At 34.4% G+C, this 13,362-nt stretch overlaps 1 protein-coding gene across 3 annotated transcripts in view; it reads right to left on the bottom strand.

Moving 5' to 3' along the window:
• Positions 1 to 13,362, bottom strand: part of LRPPRC (leucine rich pentatricopeptide repeat containing) — a 93,643-nt gene that overhangs the window by 69,979 nt on the left and 10,302 nt on the right. For 2 of the 3 annotated variants that reach the window (XM_068939659.1, XM_068939660.1), the window contains exons 2-11: positions 12,376 to 12,578; positions 8,590 to 8,712; positions 7,746 to 7,867; positions 7,601 to 7,659; positions 6,754 to 6,840; positions 6,102 to 6,228; positions 4,943 to 5,087; positions 4,039 to 4,181; positions 3,797 to 3,902; positions 3,610 to 3,717 (exon numbers count right to left, since the gene is read on the bottom strand). In XM_068939659.1, the coding sequence (XP_068795760.1) occupies positions 3,610 to 3,717; positions 3,797 to 3,902; positions 4,039 to 4,181; positions 4,943 to 5,087; positions 6,102 to 6,228; positions 6,754 to 6,840; positions 7,601 to 7,659; positions 7,746 to 7,867; positions 8,590 to 8,712; positions 12,376 to 12,578 (1,223 nt within the window). Of the gene's footprint in view, positions 1 to 3,609; positions 3,718 to 3,796; positions 3,903 to 4,038; positions 4,182 to 4,942; positions 5,088 to 6,101; positions 6,229 to 6,753; positions 6,841 to 7,600; positions 7,660 to 7,745; positions 7,868 to 8,589; positions 8,713 to 12,375; positions 12,582 to 13,362 lie in introns of all 3 variants that reach the window. The other variant, XM_068939658.1, reaches the window with a different exon arrangement.

Here is a 13,362-nt window from a genome sequence, read left to right as displayed (position 1 = left end):
TGGGCACCCAAAACCAAATAATTTGAGTGAGCAAAAAGACGACAGAAGGAGGGAACAGAATACTAATACTGAAGACTAATACAGAAGACTAATACTTCTGTTCTCCTTTTTGTCATCACTGGAAACAGCACTGGAACATCCCAACAGACGTAAGAAGCAAGTAACCTTCCAGCTTCGAATCAGTATATCCAAGAACAAATACAGAAAAGATGAATGACAAGACGGTCTGTGAAGCCTGCTGCTTCTCAAGGGGTGAAAAGTGAGGCGTGCAGTTTAGTCTACCTTAATTTCCTGTTTCTCACAGCAAGTATCACCTTCTTCCTAAAGTGGTGCTACCAAAATAGGTGGAATTTCTAATGCAGTTAAGTACAGCTCAACACATGCCAGGGCAGCAAAATGAGGCTTATAGTTTTCTAAACAAATGTTTAGAAAGTCCAGTTTGAGAAGTGAGGGTACATTAAAAAAAACAGCATAATATTTAACACTTTTTTTTACAGTGCTGCTAATTTCAGATGCACTCAGAAAGCTTCTTTGCTGGAGAAGCCTGTCTATAAGACAATATTTCAAGCAATTATTTTGGGAACTCTTCTTCCCCTCGGGAGACTTTGACACTTGTATTTACCTTTTCATCCAACCCGGAGCAAAGCAAAAAGGAAATTATGATTCACTAATAAAGCTTCGTATATGTAACTACAACAGTTTACTGGAAAATAGAAGTGAAAAAACACAGCTGACTTTTCAAAACTTTCTTTAAAAACAACTAAAGTGATTATATGAAATGTTCAGTTGCCAGCATAAGTCAAAAACTTCTACTTAACTATGCAGGCCTTCCTGGTTTTACTGCATATTCTGACACAAGATGAATCCCACTGCCAATAACCTTTTCAGATCTACCATATATTCATCTTTTAAACCCTTCAAGCACTTTCCATTCCTAAAAGCCTAACAGCATTTATTTAGATAAACCTACAGAAATAAACTACTATCAACTTATACAACACAGATGTCCCATCTGAAATTATTTTCCTGCATTAAACGACTGAACACAGCTGACTGCTATCTTACAGTGGCTGACTTCTCTACAGTGTATTTAAACAATTGCCTTGCTTTGTTTTATGTGTACCAGGCACCACTTCATTGCTGTCTGTCTCTCGGATGCAACTCCGTAACACAGAAGTTAGGGAATTTTCTTTCATATCCATAACTTCCCTAATGTAATTAAACACTGCTCCTAGTTTTACAATTGTTTGGGTCATCTTGATTCAGGTATTTGTACCTTTCAGCTCTGAATAGGTTGTTGCTTACATACTGTCGCCTTTAATGAGTATTTAGTTCACTATCTACATTCTATCAGCCGTTCAATAGTTTTTGTTTTTCTCCAAGTTTTTTTTTCCCCTTCATTTTCAGCCTTCTCCATACTGAGATATACAAAATTATATGCATTAGGTCAGGCGTTGCTACTTTTCAGAAAAAGCAATTATCACCTCCCTTTTGTTACGAGACGTGATACAGTGTCTATCTAGATTTCTGTTCATAGAACCCTATAATTTTTTGCTGCTATAAAGCATGGTTTTTCTAATACGCTTTCTATTGTCACCTTTAGGTTCTCATTACAGCATTACTCTTTACTCTATTATTTCTATTAAACAATTCCAGGATTTTTTCCTCCATTTACTTTCCTTCAGACATATTAGTTGTATTTGTAGACAGCGGATCTCATTTTATTCATTTTATTTTTTCTTCAGTTTTAAAAATAAATGTAAGTGAGCTTACACATGGTGAAGAACAAGGTAACGCTTTATTTCACTGCAGCAATTATACTAATTTTTCACTACAGAAAAAAAAACGCTTAGAAATCTTCTCTCCTTTATTTTAAGAACGGCAAAATTACTGACTGTTGTAGATATACACACAACTGTAACTTTCACACTTGAAAATTCAGACTGAGAGACTAAGTGCTAGGTTACAAGAACATGCTTGCTAATCCACAATATAAACATACAGCCATACAGCAGTTTATGCATCTGATGCCTTTGTAGACAGGAAAAAGAAAGGCTTTCTAGAACGTGGTAAAAGAGCCAAAGTTGATCTGTTAAGGGTTCCTTCACTAGTTTTCTTCCCAATTTGCTTACATGGCTGCCAGCAGAAACTGCTAGCCAAAGTACAACTGGTTTCTACAGTAGGAGTCCATACTGTGTCAACCTCTGACGTAGTTACCAGAGATCAAAAGAAATCTGAAACTTAAGTTTTTCTCAACAACCAGCTATACCTTAAGTTTTAGGACCTAAGCGTAAATCTGCCAATGCTTCCAGCATCTCTAAGAATAGCGTTATTAAGGTGAAATGTTCGTTGTAGTAACAGAAAGCATTTTTTTAGTAGGCAGTAACTATATATACAGAAGTATGACACCTATTTCGAACCCACTTATTTTTAGCTACGCTTACTCCAAGTCAAGATAAATGTAAGCTACAAACTTGACTCAACTAAAACAATGCTGCAACAGTTTTAAAGAAGATCATTGAACTTTCAAGCAACTGAAAACCTATGAGAAGACAAACTTGGGAAGTACTCTAGCAGGGGCAGAGCCTAAGGAGTTAATAAAAACTGAATATTGTTTTCACAAAGGCTTTTTGAAAAAGGCTTGAGACATTTTTATAGCCAGAAACAATTAGGGAATACTTGTTTCAGCATTTCTTCCAAACTGGAATGTGACTGTATATTTAAGATAAAATTGCGATATGAAGAGTCTGCTAAAAGCACTTTTTTTTTGTTTGTGCATTTTGTTTGTCACCCAGTGTCACACTAACAACTCTGCATCTCATTCTAAAGCACATTATACTGTGAGATAAGATGAAAAAGACAGTTTTTTGTTTCCCCAAGGGGGAAGTACTTCTGTTAAAAGCATCTTTTTACGATACCGTTCTTTCTGAATTACCAATAACGCAAACCAAAGAATTAGATACTATACTCTAAAATTTAATATTTGTTCAATTCTTATTCATATCCTGTAGACATCCCCATGTGTAACAGGGGAAAGTATGCTAAATGCTTAAGCCTACTTAAGAATCCAAAAGATTGAGCATTTCTGTCCTTCAATCAGTATGCTGTCAGGTCAGGCTCACAGATTGAGCAACATAAGTTCTCCTGCAGTTTTTATTATTGTAACTGAACTCACATGTGGCTTATCAAGTAGATATAAGAAGTGGGTTTAAAAAATATGTATATAGATGTTTTTGCAGTCCAGGAGAGTTATTATAACATAACCTTAATTTCAGACACTTCTCTCAAATTTCGATTTTGGTCAAGAGTTAATTCTATACAGGATAAAGAGCAACTGGAAGGCAGTAAGAGCGCAAAGAGTTAAAAAGATAATTAAACTCTTTCATACATCTTTCCATTTAAATTTGTAGGACTGTGCCATGATTACATAGGAAATGAAGCTTTTAAAAAGCCTTTCTGAAGAAAAATGTTTGCAACAAAATACTCCGGCAGCAATTCTTCATTTACTTCCAAGAGTTTGCCGAATCTTACAACAACGTTGCAATAAAAAAAAAAAATTGTGCATCAAGTTTATAATACAGCAAAAGCAACATATATCACACAGCTAACCTTTAAGATTCTTCTCTTTCTGGTACCCAACAAGCAGTGGCCAGGAATAGTGAGGTCTCAGTGGCAAGCCTTCCTCTTTCATGGTCTTCATCACATCAATGGCCATTTCTAAAAATATTCATAAGATAATTAAACCGTGACCAAGTACTTTAAACAAACGTGTCAAACAACTAAATAAGCAGAGTACCTGATTTGTTGGCCTCCAAAGCACAACGCAAAATAAACGGTAAAGGTGCTGAGTGCATTTTTGCTTCTTTTAATTCGCTACAGTATTGTTTCAGTTTGCTCATAGGCTGCAAAGAATTTGAAAAATTAAAGTAATTTTCAACATCTTTAATTGTTAGGAATGCCACACTCTTCTAAAAAACTAATAAAATAAACATAAATATACTGTTATAGTGAAGAAAAAAGTATTACTATGCTGCATACCATATCTATATTTACACAGTGTTGTAAGAAGAAGCTACCCTGGTCCATATTATCACGTGATAAATGATGAAGAGACTTCAAAATATGGAAACTTATATCTTCGAAGCCATGAGTTATCAAAGTCAAACAAAGATTCATTGCATCTAGAAATCGAAAAAGATAAAAAAAAAAAAAAGCATGGTTATCTATTTTCTGGCATTAAACTACAAAGGGAAGTAAATATGTTTTAAAAGTACCATTCACGTATTTTAAACGTGACTAATCCAACAAATTTGAGACTACCCTTTTCAGCATTATTTATATTATCAATGGAATTCACTTTTCCCACCAAAAATGTCAGGCCAAAATTTAGAAGTGTCACCACTGTAGCATGACAGAAGGGTACGAGGTAAGAGAAACATTTCTAGGCATGTTGAGAGAGGAAAAAAGGGAGGAAGATTAACGACAGTTATAAAGCAGATTAAACGCATTGGGATCCAAAAGTGACTTCTGCTTTAGTTAAAGGAAGCTATATTCAGTATTTAAAATCTCTCTTTTTGTTAAATTCATGAACAGCTCTCCTAACGGAAGTTCTGTTAGTATTGCTTGCAGAAAGGACTCCACACTTTACCACTTTCCTATAAAGTCTTAACAAACTTTAGAAGTTAAAATTTTGATACATTAATTTTGTATGCAAATTAAAGTTGGTTTATAATACTTTAAAAATCATTTAAAAATGATTTAAAGCAGAACAAACAAATCCACAGACACGGTAGAAAAATATTATTTTACTTTAAATATTCAACAACAAAAAAAACTCTTTTTGGAGACATTACTTACTGTTGCAATGAACTGAAAATGCTTTCCCTCTGAACCCTGAGTAGCATTTCCATGCAAAATACCACTGTAGCAACTGAGAACATACCTGGAATTAATTCCCTTTCAAATCTTATGCGTTGTTTAATATCTTCGATGTACTGAGGATATCCAGCCTTGGCAAGGCTTAAGATCACCTGCATCAAAACCCTATCCATAAGATACCCTTCAGTCTTCTCAACCTCTTCTAGTGTCTGGAAACCAGAATAAGCTTAACTTTAGTAAACTTTATATTGACTCAAAACATTAAAAGAATAAAATACACAAAAAGCTGAGTTTTTTTCTTTTACATTTTTAAATCCTGGTTTTAGGCACACAAAAGATGCTAGAGAGAATACCAATGATCTAGACAGAGAGTCTCAAACACGTCTACATTTTAAAAAGCCAAAGGGACTGATAAACGGGTAACAGATACATTGTTAAGTATTAAGGGGAATCTATGAAAATATCAGAGAGATGATGTTAAAAAAAATTGCTATGAAAAAGGGATTGCAATTAGTCAAACTTTTTGTTATTGCATGGAAGAAAGTAGGTCGAGGAAGATTTGCTTAATTTGTAAGCCACAGAAATATATTATGTTTCCCACATCCTTCTCCCCTTGAGTTGGTCCTACCATTTAATACCACTCACTAAACCCAAATCAATTTTCTCTGCTGTTTCCTTACCAAAATTTCAATTAAACAAAGGGCTGTTTTGCAGATGAGTATCCATGCAAGTTAGCCTCTAAACCAGCATTATCCTATCCAGGCTTTGTGAATATCTAAGTTCGTTTGTATGAACTTTGTAAGTATAACAATTCAGTTTTACTGGAAAGAGTCAACGGCTTCAATGGGAGCAGGATGATCATGATTTATTTTATATACACATCACATACATTGCTTGTCTCTTGAAAGCAAAAAAAAAAAAAAAAAAAAACACACACCCACCCAAATTATTAAACCACTCACTGGCAAACATTCTTTACTATATCTTCACATACAGTAAAAAGCAGCTACCAAAAGAAAAACTTCTGCTTTAAAATGAAGTAAGAAACTGCTTTCATTTAACCAACTACCCAGCTGCAAAAAAAAAAAAAAAACATTGCTGCTGACTATAAGGAAAAAAGTTTTAAAATATAGTGTTAGTCCACACATACAGATAGAAAGCATTCCAGAGTTAAACTACATAAAAGACCAAACAAATTGCATTTAAATTCAAACTTGCAATACCTTTTTGATGCTGTCAGCATCACCCTTTTCAGCATACACATTCAATAACGATAAATAGGTGTCTGGGCCAGGCTCAACACCAGCCATTCTCATCACTGAAAGGATATTTTCTGCACTCTTCATATCTCTAAAAGCATTCAAAAAGAAAGAATCTCAGTGGATTTAAACATCATTTCTATTGCAACTTGCATATTTCCTCATTCAATTAATAATGAAAAAAACCAGAACAAAATGAACAAACAGAAACAAAGTCTAAGACTGAAACAAGCACAGAGAAACCTATTTTAATTAAGCAAATCCTAAAAGGTCAAAGTATAAATCCTTTAATTATTGTACTATTTAGAATACTTATTTCAACTTCAGCAGTTGAAAAAGTTAAAAATTTAAGTGCAGCAAATTTTTTTTAAACAGTACAAAAATACAGTATTTATCTTGAAATTCAATCCTTCCAAAATCAAGAAAAATCTATTTTTATTGAATAGTTCTGTTTTTGCCTCACAATGCATAAAGTCCTTTATACATTACTGAAAGTCATTACACTACTCCTAATTTTGCAGCTTTTTAAGTTTCCTGTACAATATCGTTTTATAGTGTAGTAAATCTAAATACCAAAAAAACAAAACACACACACACACAACTGTATCAACATTACCCTGATCTTGCATGACCTTTCACAAGACTACTGAATACTGCCTCCGTGATTGGGAGATCTTTGTTCTTCATAAATCCAAGAATCTTACTGAAAAACATTACGACAATGATTAGAACTTTTTTCTTTGAGAAGATAAAGTCCTGAGCGATTGCTGTGCTGCTGGACAAGTACTGTATCATCAAACAGAAACAAATACTGATGTCATTGAGCAATTACATTTTGGGATGTTGCATAATATGCTCATAATGTGGTCAGTTTCATTTTTCCACATGCATTATATTTGTCACTTAGAAATATGCACAGACACAAGGATAAGCTTTTTGTTTTTAGCTTCCTTTTCTTTATTTTTCATCCTCAGCAATCACACTGATCTAACTTAAAAGGCAACCTTTCTAAAATTAGCGCAACTAATGTTACATGGATATCCAGCAAGAAGCTCATCCACAAGAAAAATATTGCTACTTGCCCCTTAGCCCACTCTCTCCTCAAATAAATATCTGCCTTCTCCAGTAGTCATTTTCTTACATTGTAAGCTTCATAATCTCACATTTTTTCACAAATGGCCCCACAAATGACAAAACAACTTAAAGACATTCTCAGAGCAACCCAAAAGACAATTTGTTTTGAGCACACTGGTCCATCACTTATTTTTATCTTCCTTGTGCAGGTTCCAGCTGTATCTGAGAAACTGCTGTTCAACGCTTGATTAAAATATACTTAATGCCCTTTGCTTTGCTCATCAAAAATTTTAAGAACTACCCTGAAATGAGTTTTAACATTAATGGCAGGGAATGTGAGAAACAGATTTCTTGATGCAATTCATGTAAACATAAATGCAAAGGAATACCTGGCTCCTTCAATGTCACCCTCACTGCAATAAGCAGCAATCAACCTTTGGTAGGTAACCTGTAGAAAACAAAAAGGGGAAGTTAACGATTTCTATCCGATGAATGATACTGCTATTAAGAAAGATGTCATTAAAGTGTACCTACTCGATTGGGCTGCACATTAGCTTCCTCCATTCTGGCCAAAAATTCAGTTGGAGAGAACTTATGCTCATTCTGAAGGTAGACTTTAAGCAAAGCATTATAATGGCTTGTATCATACACAGCACCTACGGAAATATTTCAACCAGTCACTGAGTGTAAATCCTTTAACAAGATTTTATAGCCTTTTCAGATAATTAATTTCATATCAATTTTATTTTGTACCAGCCTTATGTACAAACAGGTTGCTTTCTTTTATCTACCTCTGCAACATGAGACAACTATTTAACAATGCCTATTTGCTTTTAAAAGGCTAAAACATATCAAGAGTACAGAAATATCAGTGCTCACATACATTCCATTATGCAGTCTGCTACAGGTGAATTTATTTTTTACAGATTTAGCAATATTAGTCTCAAGAAGCAGTTCTTCTATGAGGCATTTGTAGATAAATGACTGATTTAAAATAAAAAGTATCACCTGAAAATAGCTGATAACACTACGAACGTTCAGGCCACCAGATACCAAGGTAACTGGTCAACATCTACCTGAGAAATAAAATATATCCTTACAGTAATCAAAAGCAAGCAGAAGTCTGATTTAAGTACTTGGGGGAGAGGGGAATTATTATTGAATACCCCTAGATGTCAGTATAACTCCCAGAATAGGAAATAGCGCTTTCACTGCAATAATAAAACCTAGTGTCTATTTGCTAATGAATATTTGCCATTATAACCTAACATTTAAACACCATTAAAATGCATTCAGTCTTCTGTTACAAAGAAAGCAACCTGGCAGCACTAAAGCACATAGCTGTTCTTTCACGATGGACTAACAAAACCAGACCTACCGAGTTCTTTCATTTTGTCCCATATCATATGGGCTAGTTCTGTTCTTTCAGGTGATAATACCTCGGGTAACAAAGCACCACAACTTCTCAACAAAAGCAAGGCCTGGTTACTCCCCGGCGACCCTGCAGTAAAAAAAGAACATTATTAACATACCTAATTCAGGTCAATCAGAAATATCCACCTAAATAAATAAATATATACTTACATACATGCAACAAGTCTGTCAGATACAAAAACCACTGGGAACTATATTTTTAAATGAGGACATGCATTTTTCACCTCTATTCAGTGATTCAAAGGTAATATTTAAACAATTATTTTAAATATGTTTATAGAATATTACTGTCTAAGTTTAGGACTTTTAGGTTCCTATGGTAACTTCTGCAAGTAATCACATACACTTCTGAAAAGCTAGGCTCCCATCCTTTTGAACAGTGTTCCAAATTTCTTTTTAAAAATTTATTTTTGTAGCTCTTGGATAGTAAGTTGGTTTCAGTTTTTTTTCCAGCCAAAAACAACAGAAGAGTCACAGTAACAGCCTTTTCCAAGGAGCCAAATTTGCATAGCCAATACCAAACTCCCATCTTATACACCAAGTCCTACCAGTGCTTATGTCAGTTCAGGATTATACCTAAACAACGTAGCATGAAGAAACTGACAAGATGCCATCATAATTTATCCACCTCTCTGACAGAGGCTTTTGTTTTTTTAGCAGTGCCAATGTAGACCTCTAAACAAGCTTTAAATTCACTTGAAAACGAACAGCCCTACAAGCCTGCTAAGCTTGCAGCTTATTCAACCTGTTATCTTGTTGCTATGCTATTGCTGAAACTACTGTTAATCTCCAATTTTTGTTCATGAAGTGAGATGACTTAGACCTAAGGCTGAAGCAAGCCTGCTGGCAAACAGTATGAACTGCATATCTGAATGCTTCCTTCAGCACGAAAATTCTACCATTATTAGGAACCGACGCTGAAAGATGGAGGGGAGAACCTTATGTTTAAGTACAATATAGCCACGACAAATTTCTTCATAAATTATACATTTAATGTTAGTAGAAAAAATAAGATTTGAGACTGACCTATTGAAATACATACACTTTTCCTATATAGGAGAATCTTCTTAGAAATTCTAAAGTTTTACTGAACAGGTCTCCCTAAAGATTAAGCAATGACACTCCCATATGCTGAAAATGATTCACGATAAAACATAGTATTTAGTACAATAACGAAGTCAGTTGAGCAGAAAATTAAAAAAGCACAACAAATCTTAAATGCAGATGATCTAGTATTCTAAATATCCCAATCCAAGATCCAGAAAGACCATTTCATCCTAAAAGGGACCTAACTTTCTGCCAAATTTCTGAAACTGCGCAATACTTTATATGAATATCATACTGTTACAAAACTGCTCTACTTAGAGGTGCTCGACACGCATTTCCACTACTGGCATCTGTTTTAGCTTCCATCCACATTCAAGACCAAATAAATAAGACAATTTTCACTTAGAGAATAGTGAAGAAAACTAAGAAAAAGTATCTTCTCCAACCTCTGCACATAACACCAGTGATGCAATAACTACAAACGTAGTCGTCTTTCTTGGGCTGCGCTGCCGCTCCTGAGGAAAAGTATGGCAGAGCTGCTGGATACTTCAAAGACTAGCAGGTAAGCTTAAGACATAGCATTTTTCCTATCATGTCTTTATAAGTAAAATCAGCAATTTCTAATAAAAAGGCGAGTTCCTTTAGAAAGCAGGGTATTGACAAAAAAAAAAAAAAAAAGGCCAAAAACATTAACCATTCCTTTCCTATCACAGGAGGAAAGCATACTTCAGAAGCAATTTTTTCTAACAGTGAAAGATAAATGTATGCTTGTATATAACACAGATGACAAAAAATCTTTAAGGTTTTCTATCCCAAAAGGAAACTTACATATAGACTTGAATGATTCGGATTTCCAAAATGACTTGAAGTCTACACCATCATAAATGCTTTGCAAGCGATTTCCAGATTGTCATACCAACACGTGAAAGTTGCATAAGGCCCAACAGAGAGGCAGAAGCTGCTGCCACTAAAGGTATCTCCAGCTGCTGCTGCTAACTATAAGTGTAATGGAAAATATGTACGCACATCTAGCATGCCACAGTAACTTATTTTTCGATTAATTATACAGAACTGTGGAAGTAGTTATATGATTATAAAATAAAGGCAGAATAAAATAAAAACATTCAATAGCATAAAGATCAGCTCAAAAATTTCTGCTCAATAGTAGAAAGCTATATAAGGTCTAAAATTAGACATATATTTGATAATATTTATACTATTCACCGAGTACCTTGAAAATCAAAAGAAACGGGAAAAAAGGTCAGGAATACGAATATGAGAAGGTAGAGCACAAGAGAGCCACATCAACCATCACGTTTTCTTTTCTGTAATTAGAAACTGAAGGAGGTTACAAACACATGCAAATCCCTTTCAGATATAAACCGTAACCTCCCACACTTCTGCTAGATTCTCATGTTGCTATTAGAAATATAAATGAGGATTGAGATTTTCAAATGGAAAAAAATTAGTCATTTACTCAAAAAGCACCCTAGTTAAATCCTTTGAGAAATGTTACCCTTTTTTAAACCCTAAAAAACCACCTTGCTTGAAATACACTTACATAGCCAAGTGAAATCACTGCCAGCAATTATTTCCTTGCTAGCAAGACTCCCTAAAAACTGTGTAACTAACCAAAGATCACAAAGAATTGTGTTTTGAAGGTAAATAGAGATATAAAACCCTTGCCTATCCACACTCACAAATTATAACATCTATATCCGAAAAAGAAAAAGTAGTCAGACTCAGAAAAGATATCACAAGCAAAGTCAAAACCAAAACAGTTCAACAGAAAGAGAGCAAGAATTAGACTCACTTTTAAATAGTAAACTGCAAAACTCTAAGAGTTTAAACCAAGGTATATAAGCCCATAACTGTCTAGAGTAATACTCAAAGTTTAAAATTAAAACAAAACAATAAATGTTGTGATTTCTTAATATACTCTCATAGAGTACTAATGCCAAAACCCCAAATTATCCAATATCTCCACTGTCTCATCTTTTCTCCTAACAGGTACCAAATCTCACCATCAAATACGGTACAGTTTGTAAAAGATTAACATATTCTGGCTATTTTTAGCCAAAGGAATACTAAATCTTCCAGAACAAACAATGCTTCAGCTATTTATTTTCTTTCTATTCAACAAACAAAGCTCTCTGGTCCCAAACATCCACAACTACCTGGGCATGGGGAAACTTGGGATCACCTCCACGTTTCCCTACTGAGTTCCATTTTAAAAATAAGTGACTTCGTATGGATAGCATGGTTTCTTACATTTCTAAAATGCGCTGTATAAAAGAGATACAATCTCTCTTCAGAGTTCACAGTATAATTTAGATAGGATATATGAAAATTAATATTCAGCAAGTAGGGAAATGTAGCATTACTGCATAAAAATCCATAAAAAGCAGGTGAATATGATAAGGATTTCTTAAAAGTACACTGAATTTCTACCAGATGTATAAATTACCAAAGACAAAAAAAATTGGAAAAGTGAATGCGTGTGTTCAAAGCAAATTAACATTTCTAAAACGTTTAAAGTCCATGCATCAATACACGCAGTAGGTTAAACAACATCCAAAAGATAAAATTAACATAAATCAAAATTCTTTCATTTAAATTTTTTGGCTTGACAAATTGTTACATAGCAGCTTTAACGACTTTGTTTCAATTAAAAGCAGCTTACCTGTTCTGCATATTTCGTGGAAGATTTTTAGTAGAAGGGTTTTAGGGATGCGGCCAGTTTTTCTGACAGAGTTATCCAGTTTATTTAATGCCCAGTCAAACTGCCATGCCCGTCTGTTTTGAATTTCTGAATTTGGTTCTTCTTTAACCCTTCCCTCCTGCTGAGGTGCAACTGTAAGGAACCTTGTTTGGTACATCAGATTTCTGCTTAAATAAAAACAAAACAAAAAAAAAAATAGAGCTTTCATTTTGCAACTACCCCAGCCACACTTAAACATGAAAAAGATAATCATGTTCTCTTTCTTGCTCATAAACAACCAGTTTCTCAAAAACATTCTGTATTGATTTAAACAAACAAATGCAGGTGATTCATTTCACTGCACTTTGTTAGCCTTTCTACCTAAAAAGATGGATAGAGTCACGTATACTTTCTCACAGTGACAACTGCTCATCTGAGGTTTTCGGTTAGATGCAACTCGTGCCTTAAATGTTTCAAACGCTGTTCCTACAAAATAAAAGTTTTAGAACTATCCAAGTGCCATAGAAGTGTATCGTCCAATTATGGGCTCTACCTCCCATAAACTTTTAAAAAGACTTTCCAAGAACAGTCACCGACATCTCTTCTGGAACACAGCGAAGGGAGCCAGCAAATCCTATCTTTCTTTTCAACTAAAATACATAAAAAGTAATGCAGATGGCAGTATTTTAGATAAACTCTATCACACACTTCACAAAACAATGGGATCATTCGATACTCTACAGAACTGTAATATTAATGAACATGAGTAAGGGTCATCACATAACATAAATAAAGCCCCAACGCTGGATTTGCCTAAATATTTATTCACTCAAAATAAAGCATGACAACAAGAAACGTAATGAAGTGTTCTTATTTCTAGCAAAACAACAGGAGCTTGCCTTTTTTTTAAAAAACAAGTTTGTGTGCATAAGAACAGAAATGGTATTTGTACTATATCCGAAACGCGAA

Source organism: Struthio camelus, chromosome 3, assembly GCF_040807025.1.
Source record: "Struthio camelus isolate bStrCam1 chromosome 3, bStrCam1.hap1, whole genome shotgun sequence".
Taxonomy (NCBI): Eukaryota; Metazoa; Chordata; class Aves; order Struthioniformes; family Struthionidae; genus Struthio; species Struthio camelus.
The sequence above is the reverse complement of the archived record's forward strand: the minus strand, read 5'-3'. Positions and strand labels throughout refer to the sequence as shown.